This window comes from Trichosurus vulpecula, chromosome 2 (genome assembly GCF_011100635.1).
Source record: "Trichosurus vulpecula isolate mTriVul1 chromosome 2, mTriVul1.pri, whole genome shotgun sequence".
NCBI classification, from domain to species: domain Eukaryota; kingdom Metazoa; phylum Chordata; class Mammalia; order Diprotodontia; family Phalangeridae; genus Trichosurus; species Trichosurus vulpecula.
In genome coordinates, this window is record NC_050574.1 from 385,123,002 (window position 1) to 385,141,278 (window position 18,277).

The window sequence follows — 18,277 nt, forward strand, 5'->3', positions numbered from 1 at the left end:
GTGGGCAGGAATTCCCTTGTGTTAGGTATAATTATTGGTGCTTTGCCCCTTGTAAAGTGCCGCCTTTGCTGGTTCTGCTCTGTGCTAGCAGAGGACGCCCAATTCTCGAGAAATGAGTAAAATTTATTTCTGTTCCCACCCTGAGATGGCTCCTTGTTAACTTTTAATTGGTAAGGGTCTTTCATCCTACACACTTCTTTCCTTCCTCCTTCTTTCTTCTTGCTACTTTTGCTCAAAAAAAAAAAGCCATAGACTGATTCTAATTACTATAACTCATTTGTATAGTTCCTTTAAGTTTGTAAAGCACTTTCTCTACCATAAATCTGTGAGGTATAGTATAAGTTTTATCATACCCATTTTACAGACAAGGGTCGTAGAGAATAAGTGTCTTGTTCAAGTCACAGAAGTCATAACTGAGAGAGCTGAGAGCTCTGACTGGTCAGGTGTTGACCCCAAAACTAGAGTTCCCTGTATCATAACCACAACAACTAGCATTTATGTAGCAGTTTAAAGTTTGCAAAGTACTTGATAAATATCATCTCATTTTATTCTCACAACAATCTGGGATCTGGATGCTATAATCATTCCCATTTTGCAGCTGGGAAACTAAAAAGCTGGTAGAATTCAAGTGACTTGCCCAGGGCCATACAGGTCTTCTTGACTCCAGGTCCAGCACTCCATTCTAGCACTTTTTTTTTTTTGAGGGCAGGGAAGTAGGATGTGCCATGACTAGGTCTCTATTTCCTGCAGCGCCTATAATAGCGCATGGCCCATAGTGAGTTGTTGTTCGTCTTTCATTCTCAAAGAGGCCCAATGACACCATAAGGGTGATGTCTTGACTTGCTTGTGAACTGGATAATGAGTGAGGCAGAGCTGCACAAAGTCATCAGTCTCAGTCTCTCCTCCAGAGAGATCAAAATCCAGTGGCAAGACAAAGGTCCAGAGGAATGGTGATGGCTTAGGATCCAGTGGGTGACCTTGGCCTTCCTAAATTAAAGCCTTAACTAGATCTCAGCTTGTCTGAGGCCAAAGCCATTCAATGACAGAGGACTGATAAGACAAAAGGTGGCCCAATTTACCACCACAAAGATATCAATCTGGGAGGGGAAGACCCCGGGGCTGTTTTCAGTCAGAACAGAAAACAATTTCCATTTGCACACATTCCTTGGGGTGGGGAGCCTGCAGCCTCAAGGCCCCATGTGGCCTTCTAGGTCCTTGGAGCCCCACTTTTGACTGAGTCCAAGTTTTACAAAACAAATCCTTTTATTAAAGAGGATTTGTTCTGTGAAGTTTAGATTCAGTCAAAAGGCCTCACTTGAGGACCTAGAGGGCCACATGTAGCAGCAGGTTCTCCACCTCTGTAATCTAAGCCATCATAACGAACAAAGGTTTGGGTATAATTGGCCATCCAATCAAACCTGGGTGATTTGGATTTTAAGGTGGAGTCAAGTAACTCCATTTAAAACACAACACATGAGCTTTCCAGGGCTCTATTTCAAGAAATCAAAAATTTAATCAATTCTCTAAAGAATTTTGGAAAAAAAAAGAAAGAACAAGGTAAGAAAAATGCACAGCAGAGAACAAAAGAAAACTTACAAGGAAGCAAAGAAAAGACGGACAGTTCTCAACACATCTTGTGTTATTTATCATACGGGCTTTCTGGAAATGAAAATTTATTGTTACATATTTTGAATCCTCTCTTATATTCTGCTATGCACACGGCATGTTTTCTCTTTCTTTTGTTTCCAATATTTAAGTTTATGATATATTTTTGGTTCTTTTCTCTATTAAGTATTTGTGTTTTGGCATCTGGGTCTAAAATAAAATTCTTTAAAAAAAAAAAAAGCAAAAACAATCCCTACCCTCAAAGAGCTTAGTATCTAATGGGAAAGACAACATGCAAACAACTATGTACATACAAGATAAATAAAAGATAATTTAGAGGTAATCTCAGAGGGAAGGTACTAGCATTAAAGAAAACCAAAAAAGGCTTCTTGCAGAAACTGGGATTTTAGCTGAGTTTCGAAGGAGGCAAGCATTATAGGCATGAGGGACAGTCAATAAAAATATAAAGAATTCGTTGATAGAGTGCCTTGTTTGATGAACAGCAAGCAAGACAGGGTTATTGTATTATAGAAAATACGGAGGTCAGCAAAGTACAAGAAGAATGAAGATGTGGAGGAAGGCTTAGAACTTTAAAAGTCAAACAAAAGATTTTATATTTGATCTTGGAGATAAAAGGGAGACACTGGAGTTTGAGTTGGGGGTGAAACATGATCAAACTTCCACTTTAGGAATATTGCTTTGATAGGGATGTGTGTATGTGTACAAAATTGAACAATGTAGCAACAACAACAACAACAAAAAAGAATTTTGAAGCCTGGGTAACATGCCCAGATTCATGCCCAAGATAAATTAATGCAGGCAACATAATGAAATATGCAGTGAAGCAGGTCAATAGAATGGAGTAAAAAGATCATGTAAAGAGGCTCCTGCAAGATTACTAGGAGGCAGAAGGAAGATCATGGTAATGGAGAGATGAGGGAACTATCAATGCTGTGGAGATAGAAGGGATGCTGTGGAGGCAGAAAGGAACAGGAGTGGAGAAATGATTAAGTATGACAGGTAATGGAGCTCAAAGCATCTGAGATAATTAGCATGAGACCTACAGATATGAAGGATAATGGAAGTAAAACAAATAGAAATAAGGAAAGCAGAATGAGGAGTAAGTTTAAGAGAAAAATCAGTGTCTAGTAAATGCTTGTGGAATGAATGAACGCTCCCTTAGGACTCCTACTTCTCCAAGTTCAGCTAAAGCACCACTTCCTTCAAGAGCCCTTTCTGTAATTTTGCTGTTGTTCAGTTGTGTCCAACACTTTGTGACCCTATTTGGGGTTTACTTGGCAAAGATACTGGAGTGGTTTGCCATTTCCTTCTCCAGCTCATTTTACAGATGAAGAAAGTGAGGCAAACAGGGTTAAGTGAATTGCCCAGAGTCTCATAGCTAGGAAGCGTCTGAGGGCAGATTTCAACTCAGGTCTTCCTGATTCCAGGTCAGGCACTCTAGCCACTGTGCCACTTAGCTAGCCTTCTGTAATGCCCCCAGTTATTGGTAAGCTGCCCCACAGATGACTGTTACTTCTTAAAAATTTTATTTTATTTTTAATTTACAAAATGATTGAAGGGGAAAGTGACAAATTTAGGAGAGGATGTGGAAAAATTGGGACACTAATTCATTGTTGGTGGAATTGTGAACTGATGCAACATTTTGGAGAGCAATCTGGAATTATGCCCAAAGAGTTATTAAAGGGTATTCCTATACCCTTTGATTACTGTTACCTTGTAGAGAACCTATATTTTTATTTTTGATCACTTTGTATCCCTTAAGTATAATGTAGACTCCTTGTGGGGCAAAGACTGTTTCACTTGTGTATCTGTATCTAGCACAGTGCCTGGTACGTGGTAATTGCATAAATGCTTATTGATCTACTCAAACAGTTCCTGTCTTTAAGTGAAGTATTTATACCATAGACAGCCAGTAGGGGGAGCAGAGGTTTGCAGTCAAAAATACCCCAGTAAAGAAAGATTATGATCTGGGTATGTAGGATGCTGAATAGAATTCTTGATTCGGATGACGCTCTTCTGTATAGTATCCCGTATTTTTAACTCCAAACCACACAGCTGCCACTTTGTAAGGATTTGTGACAGCCTTGTATCTAACTTAAAAAAAAAACACCCTGAAGATGAAGGCAAATAGGTTTTTTAATAAATGTCCTTGATGACAAAAGAAAATTATGAAAGCCAATTAAGAGGAGTGTAAGAATCTGGACTAGGTCTAGGATCAGGGAGCTTTAATTTTTTTGTTTAATTTAACTTTTTTCTTTCTCTTATGCCTTTCTAGACTGTCTGCTTAAACCACTCATGCTTCAATTTCTCTGCACCAGCATGTTTGTGTGTGTGCGCCTACGTGTGTGTGTATGTGTGTGTGTGTGCATGTGTGTGTGTGTATGTGTGTGTGTGTATGCAGTGACATTTAAGGTAATATTTGTGAAAGCACATTGGGTCTTGTTAGAAAAGTGTTCTACAGGTACCAAATACTTTTTTATATGCCATCTAAAGGGAAACAAAATCTTCCAGATTAAAGAGTATTTTAAAAAAATCACATAAATATCTTACTTCTGATTTTCCAAGGGGATTGAGAAGAAAATAATCCTATGTTCAAAGCAACTTCCCCAAAGCATATCCAGTACATTTTATCTTCTTTTTAATTTTAGTCATATAATGTAGAAAATTAATTCCTTTTTTTTGGTCAAGCATTTTGTAATGTATATTGAAAATGTTTTAAAACTTGCAATCTGAAAATTAACGCAGCACAACATGTAAGAAAACATTCCCCAGCTTAGGTCTATTCTTTGGGAAATTCCAGCATAAAGTCAATTGGAAAAATACATGAGAGAATGCAGTTTCACTCCTTTCTACTTTTGGCACTAACAGTAATCAGTTCTAAAGAAGTCAGATGTCTGGGCTTCATGAGGTGAGCCAAGTATAATCAGCCTTGGTTATAAAGAGAAAAACTGATGAGTCCCAGTAATGAGGGGTGAAAGGGAACACCTTATGGTCATCTGATATTTTAAAATCCTACTCTATTATTGAAATTCATTTTTAAAAGCCAGAAAATTCAGAAGTCACTGTTTCTGGAAACATGTTAATGTCTCTGCCTTGCTTTTAGCAGCTTCTGGCCCAATTTTCTTCTTCCTGTGTGTGAAAATCCCATTGAAGTAATTCAAGTTAAATAGGTTCTGGGAAGAGTGACATGGACCATCAATCAGGCACTGGATCAATGGGGATATACTACAGTTTACTATACCATAGCATAGTAAAATGAAAGAATAAAAAATGGACACTGACACTTTAATGTACTTACTGTCTTTTAAAGTTAAAATTTGTACCCTGAATGGTGCATGGCTAGGTCCCCCCCAGCCCCTCCCTGCCCTTTTTAATTTCCTGGGTTTAGTGGAAATCAGAGAAATGGAGTTTAAAAAAAAAACCAAACTTTTATTTTCTGAGATCCTAAATATTCTCCCAATTCTTTCTAGTCTTCTTGAATACTGCATGTATGTATTTCACATGCTGGACCCATTTTTTACAAGGTTATGAGGGTACTATGTGTCCTCCTGGAGCTAGAGAAGGAATAAAACTCTTCTAGTACATGAAATAAGAGAAGAAGAGTGATAACATAATAGGATAGGATATAACATAACTTTTGTATACACATGTTACACACACACATACTATATATATATATATATATATATATATACACATATATACAAAAATGTCTGTTGATTGTGTGTGTACATAATAATTATATATTTGTATATACAAAAATTTGAGAGTATGCATGTTTTTACATATACTTACATATGAAAATATACACTACATATACATATTCAAAAATACCTGTTGATTGTGTGTATATATATACAAAATAATTATAAATACTACATATACATATATACAAAAAGGTTTGTTGAATGTGTGTATGTGTGTGTGTTGGGTATACCCAGAGAGGTCCATGGTACCAAAAATATTAAGAACCCCTGCCTCATATACTTATCCTCCTCTCCCTATAATTAGCTCTTGCCCCTTCTAGTCTGTGCTGTTTTGAGGAGAGAGAAAGAGGAATTATTAGCTATTGATCCGTACATATGTTTTTTAAAAAACGAAAATCAATCAAGATCATATTTACTTGTGTTTTCCTCACTACCAAAAGGTCTTTAGTAAATGTCTATGCATGGCACTATGCCATCTATCATACAAAAGAAATTCAGATAGGCACTGGAAATTTATAGCCTGAAAGTGATAACACTAATGAAGACAGACAGAAAGACAGGACAAAGAAAAAAAGCAACAGGAACATAAATAAAGGAATAAATGATGTATTAGTGTTATGTATGTGTTGAAGCATAACAGTATATCATGGGGTGCTGACTGAAAAGGAAGTCATGGAAATTTCATGCTCAGCCAGACTGAAGACCAGGCAGAATTGACTTCTTTTGTACTATGCCCAGTGTGCTCTGGATGCTTGATGAATAGGACTAATTAAGGTTGCATGGAGCTGAAGTGAGGATGTTATTGGGGAAGTTCACCCATGAAGACTTCTCTGGGGTTTTTCATAAAGCAGATCCACATCTCCTCTGGATAGAGGGAGGAGGTGGTACCCACGGGCCCTCACCTGGAGGTTGGAGTCCTGGACCATGCACAGCTGCTCCTGGATTTTATGTAGTTCCTCTTGTTGCCACCGAATGTTGGCCTGCAAGATGCGAGTCCGTTGCTCTAGCTGGTCCTTGATGGTTTGAAACATGCTGAATTGTGCCGAGAACTTGAAGGGAAAGAGGAGGGAAAAATCACACCCACGTTAAATGTTGCTTCTCATCATTCAGATAGGTTTCAGCGGTGAGCCCATCATATTGATCTTTTGCAGACCCTTGCCCCTCCTCACCAGTGTCAGTCCAGTGACCCCAATTTAGCCTAGGAGGGAGTAGCAGCAACATCCATGAAGGTCTTAAAGTATGAATATCTGAATCTAATGAAAATTCTTATTTGCCCATAGCCTGCTTTCTTTTATGTGCCACATGGCACAGTGGAATGACCATTGAACTTGGAGTCAAAGAAGTACTGAGACAAAGTCCTAGCTCTGTTACTTATAATGGCTAAAGTCTACAGAGCAGAAGCTTTGCAAAGCACTTTACATGTTAAAAGACACTTACGTAGTACCTTAAAGTTTACAATGTATTTTATATACACAATCTCATTTGAATCTCACAGCAGCTCTGTGAGGTAGGTACTAAAGAGATTATTAAATCCATTTCACGGATGAGAACACTGAAGTTTTAAAGGGGTGAAGTGGGATATAGTCATGTTGCTACTAAGTGCCAGAAGCAACCAATGTGTGACCACTTTAGTCTCTTTGGGACTCAGTTCCCTCATCTGTAAAATGGGGGTGTTGGACTACATGACCCCTAAGGTTCTTTCCAGCTCTTAATCTATAATCCTCTGATGCTATTTCTTTCTAGGTCAGTGGAGCTCATTCTAAATTTGTATGGTAAATTTATCTCACTACAGTCTGGTAATACCAAGTTATTGCTTGATTTTGCAAGTACTGATTGCATATTCATTTTCCAAATTCAGTCAGAGAGAGGGAGAGGGGAGAGACAGGGGAGGGGAGAGAGAGAAGGAGAGAGAGAAGGAGGGAAAGGGAGAGAGAGAGAAAGAGAGACAGAGACAAAGAAAAAAGAGAGAGAAACAGAGAGACAGAGGAGGGCAAGGGAGAGACACACACACACAGAGGTAGAGAGAGAGAGAGAGAAAGAGAGTGAGAGAGAGAGAGAGAGAGAGAGAGAGAGAGAGAGAGAGAGAGAGAGAGAGAGAGAGAGAATGAGAGAAACAGAAGGAGAGAAAAGGAGAGAGAGAGAAAGAGAGAGACAGAGACAGAGACAGAACACTTTTGAAAAGAATGTCAAAAGCACGACACCAAAAGAACTCTCTCCCCACCTCCCCACCTCCACCCGCTGCCAGTGAGGGCATGGCAGCTTGCATGTAACGGATTCACAGACATTTTTTGGTTCTATAATTATCCTGAATGTGATCCTGGACAGCCCTGGCCTGTTATGTAATGGATCACGAATGAGCTTTAATTTGATGGTATATTACGCTGGAGCAGTGTTCTCTAAACTGGCCTCAAGGGCCTTTTAGCTGGCTGGCAAAGATTTGGGGGTAGCTGTCAACATCCTTCCTCACCTTTCCCCAGCTTCTTGATGTCTCCCACTCAAGGGAATCTGGGTCAGTGATAGCAAACAAACAAACAAACAAAAAGACTCCAGAAAAGTCAAATAAGTTAATAAATAACATTCTTGTGTTTTGCAGTGACAGAATTTTAACTTGAGGTTCTCTCGGGAACAAACTAAAGGTTGGCTCTAGGCCTACAGAAAAAGGCTGTAAGCGTGTTTGGATTCCTTAGCCATTCATTCTGTATACCTCAAGGTGGCCCTGTGGAAAACCCTCAAGGGGACTTCAAAGTGTCACCTGCCCATTTAATGAGGGATCAATGCAGTGCCATAACATTAGGTGGACACTACATAAGCAGCCCTACAGATTTCAGTGAAGCCACAAAGGGTAGAAGCAGATGACAAGTGGATCAGAGTGTGACCTGTCTGGTGACCTCTGCCTAAGATCAGGAGGCTGTGCTAAATGGCCTCTGGTAATGACAACTTTGCGACCTGGATATGCATTATCTTTGTTTTCTCTTGCTTGCTTCTTCCCCCATAAAATGAATCTAATGATGTGTATTACTTGCTTCCTCTAAAAGGATGCTATGTGTGGGTTAATGGATTTCTGCTAAAGTGCTTTGAGATAGCAAAATGCTAAATAATTTCTTGAGGGAAAATTGTGCATGACGGCTGGCATGGGTGATGGCTGTGGAATATGGCTAAATTTTCTTTAAGATTATTTCACCAACATTCCCTTTATCCCTGTTCAAAAACTGCAGTGTTTATGTTCTTATCTTTTACAAATATATCCTCTAGTCTCTTTTCATTTGGTCCTTTTTCCCCTGTACATGAAAAGGTGACTTTTTTGGGGGGGGGGGCGTGTTGGGGAGAGAAGATCAAAAGAATGGAACTATTAAATGATGTCTCACTGGAATAACTGATCTAGGTTAGATGATATGCACTAAAACCTTAATAAACCAGAATCCAAATAATGAAAACTCTGGATTAATTGGAATTTTGGGAGATGCACCCAAATTTTAGAAGTTAGCAAAAGAAAACAAGCTTATAACATATTTTGTTAAAAAATAAAATCCAACTTCCTCTACACCAGTAATGTCAAACTCAAATAGAAATGGGTCCCTGCAGGCTGCATACTGACTTAGAAAACCACAAATTAGCATTATCTATGTTGTATTGTTATTTATTTAGTTAAACATTTTCCAATTACATTTTAATCTTGTGGGGGCAGGGCCATGAGTTTGGCACTTCTTCTGTATACAATCAGTCCAATATCCCACAGATGTAGGTAAATATGTACAATGTTATGGAGGGATAGAGAAAAAACCCTGAGGAATCATAGGATTTCAAGAGTTGGAAGGGACTTCAGAGGCCAACTAATCCAATACATGCTTGAACAAAATCCTGCCCTACAAATGTTTATCCAACTTCTGCTTAGAAATCTCCTATAATTGGAAACCTGTTACTTTCTTAGCCCATTCAACTTTTTGTACAGCTCTCAGTGTTAAAATTTTTCTTCCATGGTTGTGAATTGATCAACCATTTTGGAGAGCAATTTGGAAATATGCCCAAAGGGCTATAAAAATGTGCATACCCTTTGACCCAGCAATGCCACTTCCAGGGCTGTATCCCAAAGAAAACATACAAATGGGAAAAGAACCCACATACATAAAAATATTTATGGCAGCTCTTTTTGTGGTGGCAAAGAATTGGAAATTGAGGGGATGCCCATCAATTGGGGAATGGCTAAACAAGTTGTGGTATATATGTAAAGGAATACTGTTGTGCTATAAGAAATTATGAGCAGGTGGACTTCAGAAAAACCTGGAAAGACTTATATGAACTGATGCTGAGTGAGGGAAGCAGAACCAGGAGAACATTGTACACAGTTATAGCCACGTTGTACGATGACTAACTTTGATAGACTTGACTCTTCTCAGCAATGAAAGGTTCTAAGACAACTCCAAAAGGCTCATGGTGGAAAATGCTATCCACATCCAGAGAAAGAATTACATATTCTGAATGCTGATTGAAGCATACTATTTGCTCTCTCTCTCTTTTTTGTTTTGTTTCTTCTTTGTCATGGTTCACTCCATTGGTTATAATTCTTCTTTGCAACATGACTAATGTGAAAATATATTTAATGTGAATGTATATGTAGAGCCTATATCTGATTGCACGCCATCTTGGGGAGGGGGGAGGGGAAGGAGGGAGATAAAATTTGGAACTCAAAAGCCTGTGGAACTGAATGTTGTAAGTTATAAATAATAAATAAGTAAATAAATAAATATTTTTCTTCCATGAAACTCCTAAGTGATACTTCTCTGTCCCACCCATCCATTGCTCCTGGTTCTACCCTCTGGGACCATCCAGAAACCTTTGCCACAAGAGGGTCCCTCAAACACTTGAAGATAATGAAGTCTTCAAGTCATGTCCTCCCTAAGTCTTCTCCTGTCTAAAGATCCCCAATCAAATCCTTCAACCAAACCTCATACGAAATGATCTACAACCTCACTCTCCTGGTCATGTTCCTTTAATGTGCTCTGGTTTGTCCACGTCCTTCCTAAAGTATGGCATTCAACAGTGAATACGATACTCCAGGAGTGTTGCCATTGGGGCAGACCCTGGGGAGAACATCACCTCCCTCATCTCTGAATACATTCTAAGATCAAGTAGTCTTTTCTTGGCTGTCATTTATGGACACCCCCCATATCTTTTTTCCATGTTATCAAGTTATATACTTTCATTACCCTCAACTCATACAGTTTTTTGATCCTAAGGGCAAGATTTTCAGTTTATCACCATGAAATTTCACCTTAATACATTCGATCTACCCTTCTGAGACATTTTTAGATCTTGATTCTATCACTGAGTGTTAGCTCCTAGCATGGTTATTTGCAAACTGGACAAACATTTTATCTGTATCTTCATCCAAGTCATTGATCAAAATATTAAAAGGCACAGGACCCAAGGGTAGATTCTTGAAGCATTCCACTAGACAGTAGCCACCATTAGTGCCTATTCTTTGGAACCTTCATTCGACAAGCTCCTAATTGGCCATTAAATGAAAAATATCTTTGAAACAGAAAAAAAAAATCCTATGTAGTTATACTAAAAATAATACTGATTATTGGACATATTTGGGCTTTATGTAGGCCAGATTTGAAAGGAAAGTATGGCCTATATTCAGAACAACATGGTATATTCTGTTAATCTAATGACATAGGATACAATCAGAAGCAGGCATGGCTAGAAGGTACGGGTATGTTTGACTGTTATCTACAAGGCTGATTTAGTATTTGAAGTGTTTAGTGCAAGTACTTTCAGAACTCAGCATCATTTAAAAGTTTTGTACCAAACTTCATAAAGAAACGTCCTTCTTGACAAGTGTCTATTGCAAAAGAGAAATAGGTCCTTGTTATGATTTTCATTTGATATCTGATTTAGCATTAGTAATAAAACCTCATCAATCCAGTAGTGGAAGAAGGAAGTGAAAAGTCTTTATGAAAGAACATTTTTAAAGGAATACAGTCTCATTCTTTCCAAGGATGATGCATATTATATAAGCTATAAATGTATACTAATAAGTAAAGTTAAATGTAATTGGAAAAAAAGGCCTACATCACACAATTACACACTATAAAACAAAAAAAAATCCTTTATCTGGCAAAAATTGATTTCTAGATCTGGAAGCCATAGGAGCTTTTCATTTCCTGAGTGCTTATTTTGAAAAAGGTATCGATTTTACACGGGGGCTGGTTCCATTATGGGTAAAACCCTAAAAATCTGCAGAGAAGGAAATTATTCTATATGGTTTCCCTGATAAGGATCACATATAGCATGTCTGAGTTACCACAGGTTCTGCATAACTAGGCTCTAAATGAATGAGGTTTTATTATTAACAGGAAGGGTTGTCAGCATGGCTTGTCAAATGGGTTATGTGTGCTATGCTATCCTGTTTCAAAGATAATGTTGCTGGATGCACACGCCAGTAGAGGATGGGAAGTCATTTTTCCAGTAGAGGGGTAGATTTGCATTAACCCACTCATATATTCTGGCCGAGTTCCTCTTGTCAAACACAGTTGTGTGATGACTCGCTGTGGTTATGGGGTGAAGTTTGTGGTCATGGGTTGAGCAAAGCTAACTGATTGGTCCGTGAGGGGATAAAACCCAAAGGCTTGGCCTCACTAGCATGATGCAGAAACCCAATGAACTGCTGTGTGTAAATACTGCATTCGATGATTTAACTGACCAGAAATTGAATAATTCAGCTATGTAGGGATTTAAAAAAAAAAAAAAACAACCAACATGATACTTCCTAGAAAATATGTTGGATCTATAAGGTAATCTTCTGGTGAGAGACCTTTGCAAGACTGTTATGTCCAATTTAGCATATTATTAAATGCTAAATTGGAAAGAAAGGAAAGAGGCAAAGAAAACTTGGTAGAACATGCAAAGAGATCCATGAAGATTATGAAAGAATTAGAAAACAAAACTAGGTTAAAGAACTCGATTGTCTAATTTATACTGAGATGATATCATCTGGAAGAATGTGAAAACTACTTTACCTGTAATAATGGGAAACAGCTCAAAATGACCATAGGAGGGACAGGGATAGGGACTGGACCTAGATTAGATTAGCTTTAGAGTGTGAATCCCTAGAGGGCAGGGACTATCTTTTGCCTTTCTTTGTATCCCTAGAGTGCCTGACAGTGCCTGACACACAGTAGGTACTTCATAAATGCTCACTGATTGACTGATATATAATTTCATAGCTCTAGGGAACTCCTGGGTGGAGAAAATGTCATTTCCCACATAGGTCAGCACCTTTTCTGCAGTTTACATCTTAAAGGGTTGCTTAGAGCACTGAGGTTAAGTGACTTGTTTGCCCATGGGTCCCACAGTCAGTAGGTGTCAGAGAGGCTGGACTGGATCGAATCTAGGTCTTACTGGCTTCAGGGTCAACTCTGTATCCATTATGCCATTGGGGAAGTATTCCCTGATTGGAACTTTGGCTTTGTGTCTTAATCTGCAGGTCAGCCTGTGTGTACACTCGTGCATGTGCACACTCAGGGAGACCAGAGGGAGACCAGAGACGCCTTCTCGTACATGGGAGGGGAAGGTCTCAATTCTAAGAAGAATTCTTGTCCCCTTCCCTTATCTCTCCAAGTCCTAGACTCACCTGTGTCATGGGTGTAGGTGGGCTTTGCAAAACAGCCTGAGGCAGCAGATGCTGGGTAAGAAGGTCGCAGGATGACTGAGAAGGCAGAGAAGCCTGGGGGTGGGGAAGGAGAGGGAGAGAGAGAAAAAAAGAATCCTGCTTTGTTAACAGATACATTTTCTGGGAGTTCAATAAATTCACAATACTCATTAGCTCTAATGTTCTTCTGACCCTCCCTCATCCCCAAGAGCTATCTGGACAGAATATACAGAAGGAGGCACAATTTCTGCCTCAAAAAAACGGCATCTGAAAGACCGGAAGGGCTTTATTAGGTGAACAGGCACTTGTAGCTACGAAGAAATGGCGAAAGCCATCTGTCTTGATACCTAAGGCTAAGAGGCCTATGCAACCATTTACCATTTCTGTCAATTAGGTGCTGGTCATCATTATTCCCCTTTTACAGACAGAGGCAAACTGAGGCTTAGATTAAGGGACTTACTCCTGGTCATACAGCTAGTTGAGTGAAATTTGCACTCAGCTCTTTCTTGCTCTAAGTTCAGTGCTTTTTCCCCCCATTACACCAAGTTCCAAGAATTATTCAGGGGAGTGTTATTTCATCCTACCCACTCAGCAGAAATAGCTGCTACTTGCCTGGCCTTGGCAGCTCAGTTCTACTCTCCCTTTGCAAGCTTTCGTCCTTAACGTATGTATTTCAAGACAAGTGCTCACCATCGGCTAGTGGACGCAGGCTTGTACTAGATGCTATTAGTGCCCTGGTGCCAGGCAGACAGCTTGGGATTTCCTATTGTTTATATTCAACTTTAGTGAGACAGAACAGGTATTCTGTGAGATTCTGCCTTGGAATCTTTAGGAGAAGAGGTTAGTAATGACCTTTTGCCCCTGTCTCCATTCAGCAAGTGGAGGCAGACTATGGAAGATGGAACCCAAAATTTCATGGGTACCTTGAAAAATTTAAAATTAAAATTAAATTAAATTTTCAATTAAAAACTAAATTTTAATTAAATTAAAATTTAAAATGAAATTTTAATTAAATTAAAATTTAAAATGAAATTTTAATTAAAATTAAACTTAAATTCTAATTAAATTAAAATGTTAAATTTTAAATGAAATTCTATTTAAATTAAGATTTGAAATTTTTAAAAAGATAAAAAACCTAATTTCTGAAGAGATAAGGAGTAGCCAGAGGACAACTGGGAAATGAGGGTCACCATAACTGGCAAACAATTTCCATTGTATTTGAAAATAATGTATCTATGCCACATAGGACTAATGCAAGGAATAGTGTATTCTTTTATTATCTCCAAAAATTTCAAAGAGTGTGTGTGTGTGTGTGTGTGTGTACACGTGTGTGTAGTGTTTAGTATATTAATTGATTGACTCCTGGAAAGTATCAAAATGTTAATGTTTCCTAACACAGTCAATGTGATCTCTGAAAAGACTTTTCCAGGCATTTTAGAGGGAACCAGAAATAGATTCCAGTACTCTGTCCATGGTAGAGGTCCATCTTATTTTATATGTGTACTCACAGCCTACAGGCAGCTAGGTGGCTCAGTGCATAGAGTGCTGGGCCTAGAGTCAGGAAGACCTGAGTTCAAATCCAGCCTCAGACACTGACGACCCTGGACAAGTCACTTAACTCTGTTTGCTTCAGTTCCCTCATCTGTAAAATGAGCTGGAGAAGGAGATGGCAAACCACTCTAGAATCTTTGCAAAGAGAACCCCATGGTCAGTACTGTCATGCTATGGCTCAAGGGGCCATGAAGAGCCAGACTCAACCGAACAACAGTAACACTCACAGGTATTGTAGCAGGCTGGCTGAGCCCTTGCAGGGGTAACTCCTGGGGTAGGCTGGAGGTCCTTGACAAGGAAGGGGTGCTGGATTCTCTGATCACTTTGGTTGGAGTGGCTGTAAGAAAGCAATCATTGTTGTTAATGACTTAACATACCTTTTGAAGCAAGCTCTTTAAAATAAGAAGAGAAAGATAAGGAAAATAGTCAAGAATTTCCAGAACAGCTATAGTAGGAACCACTGTGGAAGGAAGGGCACCTCAGCCTGGATGAATATATGATTGACTGAACACTTGTTCAACTTTCAACTTTTTCATGTAAATGGGGACAGGAATAGCATATAGCGGAAATACCCAGATAATCCTCAAGCTTCATTTTACCCATTAGCCCCAATGTCCTAAGCTCCTTGGGGGAGACACTTTCATTATTTTATCTTTGTATTCTCAAGAACCTGGCATAGTAACTTCTATATAATGGGTAGATGATAAATGTTTACTGAATTAAATTGAACAGAATTGCTGGGAAGTAGTGAAAAAGAACAACTAGTATTTCATCTATTTCAATGCATCTGCTCCTGATCCCCTCAACACTAGTGCCTTCTTTCTATTGGTTATCTCCACTTTATTCCATATATATCTTGTTTGTACCTAGTTGTTTGCATGTGGTCTCCTCTAATAGACTGTGAGCTCCCTGAGAGCAGGACTGTCTTTCACACTTATCTGTATTCCCAGTGCTTATAGTACAGTTCCAAGTACGCGTTAGGCATGTGACTTACTAACATCCTTTGGTAGAGATGTGAATAAGTGATAAAGTGACCACTCTGGGATAAGAAATATAGTCCTGGGTACCAATCTCCTTTGTAATAAGGGTTGACTTGTACTCAACCTGAAGAATACCAATAAACGTATCTTCCTATCCAGACCGAACAGTAACCTTTCCCAGCCCCAACCTGTTGAATTGTAGACTGCAAAAGAATCTGATCACTGGTTATCAGTAGACTAGAGATGTCATACTCACAGGCGGTCTCAGACATGGGTGTATGGGAGGATTTGTGAGAACTTCTTGAAGATGCTGAAGGTGACTGGCTAGTGTTAAGGACAGAGGCACCGACTTCAAGTGCACTAAAGTGTTGTTGAGGATCCAAGCTTGCCCCCTTGTCCTTGAAATACAAAAGAATAAAGATGGTTTAATTTTAGTTGTGAGACAAATACGGATGAATCCAGTCATCTTATAATCTTAAATCTGTAGTTTTGATAATAACAGTAATTTTGAGATGATTGTTCCAAACATATCAATGCCATCCATGAAAGGTATGGGATTTTTCATACCTTGTTTTCATAATTTTACTTTTAAATTCAGTATCTCTTTAACTTTGGCAAGCCATTCCAAAAGAGAAACTGCTTTATCTGTGAAACGCTGGTCATCTGGCTTTCCATAGTCTAGGCCCCAGGAGAATTAAGGATGGAGCCAAAGAATCACAAAATGTTAGAGCCAGAGGGGACCTTAGCAGTCATCTAATTTAACCCCTTCATTTCACAGATTAGGAAACCTGAGGAGATTTGCCTAAAGCCTTACAGTGACTTGGTCACAGAAACATCACTACAGCCTAAGCCTCCTGACTCCAAGGTCTGCAATTTCCACTGCACCATCAAGTAGGCAGTAATATGGATTTAGGGGCTGAAAAAACAAGTCAGTATAGTGACTCCTTAGGTTTTCATTTGGTTCCTACCCATACCTATCTTCTACTTTCCTGACATGACTACTAGAACCCAAGTAATTACCTGAACACAGGAACTATGGAAAGAATATCTATTTTCTTCTGATCCCTATCCACTCATGGTCCTGATTACCTATATAAAGGACTGCATAGGTGGTGTGATGAGCAAAGTATTATGTATTTCTTTCTTTTTTTTAAATTTATTTTTTATTTTTAATTTACAACACTCAGTTCCACAAGTTTTTGAGTTCCAAATTTTCTCCCCCTCCCTCTTCTTCCCCCGCCAAGATGGCATGTAATCTGATATAGGATCTACACATACCTTCACATTAAACTTAAGTATTATGCATTTCTAACTCATGCAAGCTAACTTCACATTTCCTATGGTTTAATTTTGGACATTTTGGTCAAGTTTGAGCTATAATACTTTTTCAAGCTAAAGAGAAAAAACTATAACTATTACACAGTCATATTATCACTCAGAATAACTCTATGGAAGCTACTGCCCTGAGTCAATGGGGGTCACAATTGTGCAATTTGGCACAATGACAGTTTGGCGTGTGTGTGTGCGTGTATGTGTGTGTGTGTTGCTATTCTTTCTATTAGGAACTGCTATATCTAAGAATTATCTATGTCTGCAACTTCCTAATTGGTCTCCCTACTTCAAATTTCCTCCCAATCTGGTCAGTCCTACACATTGCTGCTAAATCGATTTTCTTCAAATGTAGATCTAACCACGGCACTCCCCTATTCTATGAACTCCAATGGCTCCCTACTGCTTCCGTTACATTAAAAAAAATTAGCATTAGTGACTCCATTTTGCTTTTTTCCCACCATTTTGTGAAGTTTCAACTCCACATAAGTCACCTGATTTAGGAGGTTTTTTACAAGAGTACTGTCCCTTCCCACTGTCACCTGACTTAAGGAATGTCACAAGAATACTCCTCTCCCTCTCACCTCAGTGTCCCCTGGCTCCCCACCCACCCACCCAATGAGAAACCAGATGTCCCAATCCCTATAATCTTGTGTTTCCTGTTTTTCACTGTCTCCAAATTGTATATTGACTTATGGGTCCTTGGCTACTGAGAGCCTTGGGCCCAGTTTGTTTTTCAACTGCATGCATTGCCAAATAAATCATTACTTGGATATAATTATTTGGTTTCTTTATTCCACTTTAACACTTCCAGGATAAAATATAATTTTATAATTGATTAATATAATATGAGATAAGATTAATATAATATAATATAATATAATATAATATAATATAATATAATATAATATAATATAATATGATATAATATAATATGCTATATTATCTTTTAAAGCCTTTTACTACCTGGTCCCTACTAAACTTTCTAGCCACAGTGAACATTAATCCCCTCTTGCACTTTGTGATCCAGCCAAACTGGCTTTCTCTCTGTCCTTTAAACATGGTACTCCATTCTCTGTCCTGTGGTTTTGTATTGGTCACCCTTCTCCCCCTCTTCCTACTGTATCTTGAGCTTGGAAAGCACTTCCTCCTTATGTCTTTCTAACAGAATCCCTCTCTTCCTTCAAGATGCATCACCTTCTACCTCAAGTCTTTCCTAACACTCCCACTGCATTTTATTCTTTCTGCTTCTATCTGTGCTTGCTATCTGCCCATTAGAATGAAAACTGAGTGTAGGCAGGGGTGTGCTGGTGAATGTTTAATAACTGGCTCTCCAAGAAAAGTAAATGTGTGTAGAACATACTTTCAAATTTAATCTACATTATTAACATTTTGTACATCACTTTTTAAATCAACAAAGTAACTAATCA

General features: G+C 38.7%; 1 protein-coding gene across 3 annotated transcripts in view; it reads right to left on the bottom strand.

Moving 5' to 3' along the window:
• Positions 1 to 18,277, bottom strand: part of NPAS2 (neuronal PAS domain protein 2) — a 252,074-nt gene that overhangs the window by 8,684 nt on the left and 225,113 nt on the right. For all 3 annotated transcript variants that reach the window (XM_036745177.1, XM_036745179.1, XM_036745178.1), the window contains 4 exons: positions 15,775 to 15,916; positions 14,766 to 14,875; positions 12,970 to 13,062; positions 6,236 to 6,382 (listed from right to left, as the gene is read on the bottom strand). In XM_036745177.1, coding sequence (XP_036601072.1) covers positions 6,236 to 6,382; positions 12,970 to 13,062; positions 14,766 to 14,875; positions 15,775 to 15,916 — 492 coding nt within the window. The remainder of the gene's footprint in view (positions 1 to 6,235; positions 6,383 to 12,969; positions 13,063 to 14,765; positions 14,876 to 15,774; positions 15,917 to 18,277) is intronic.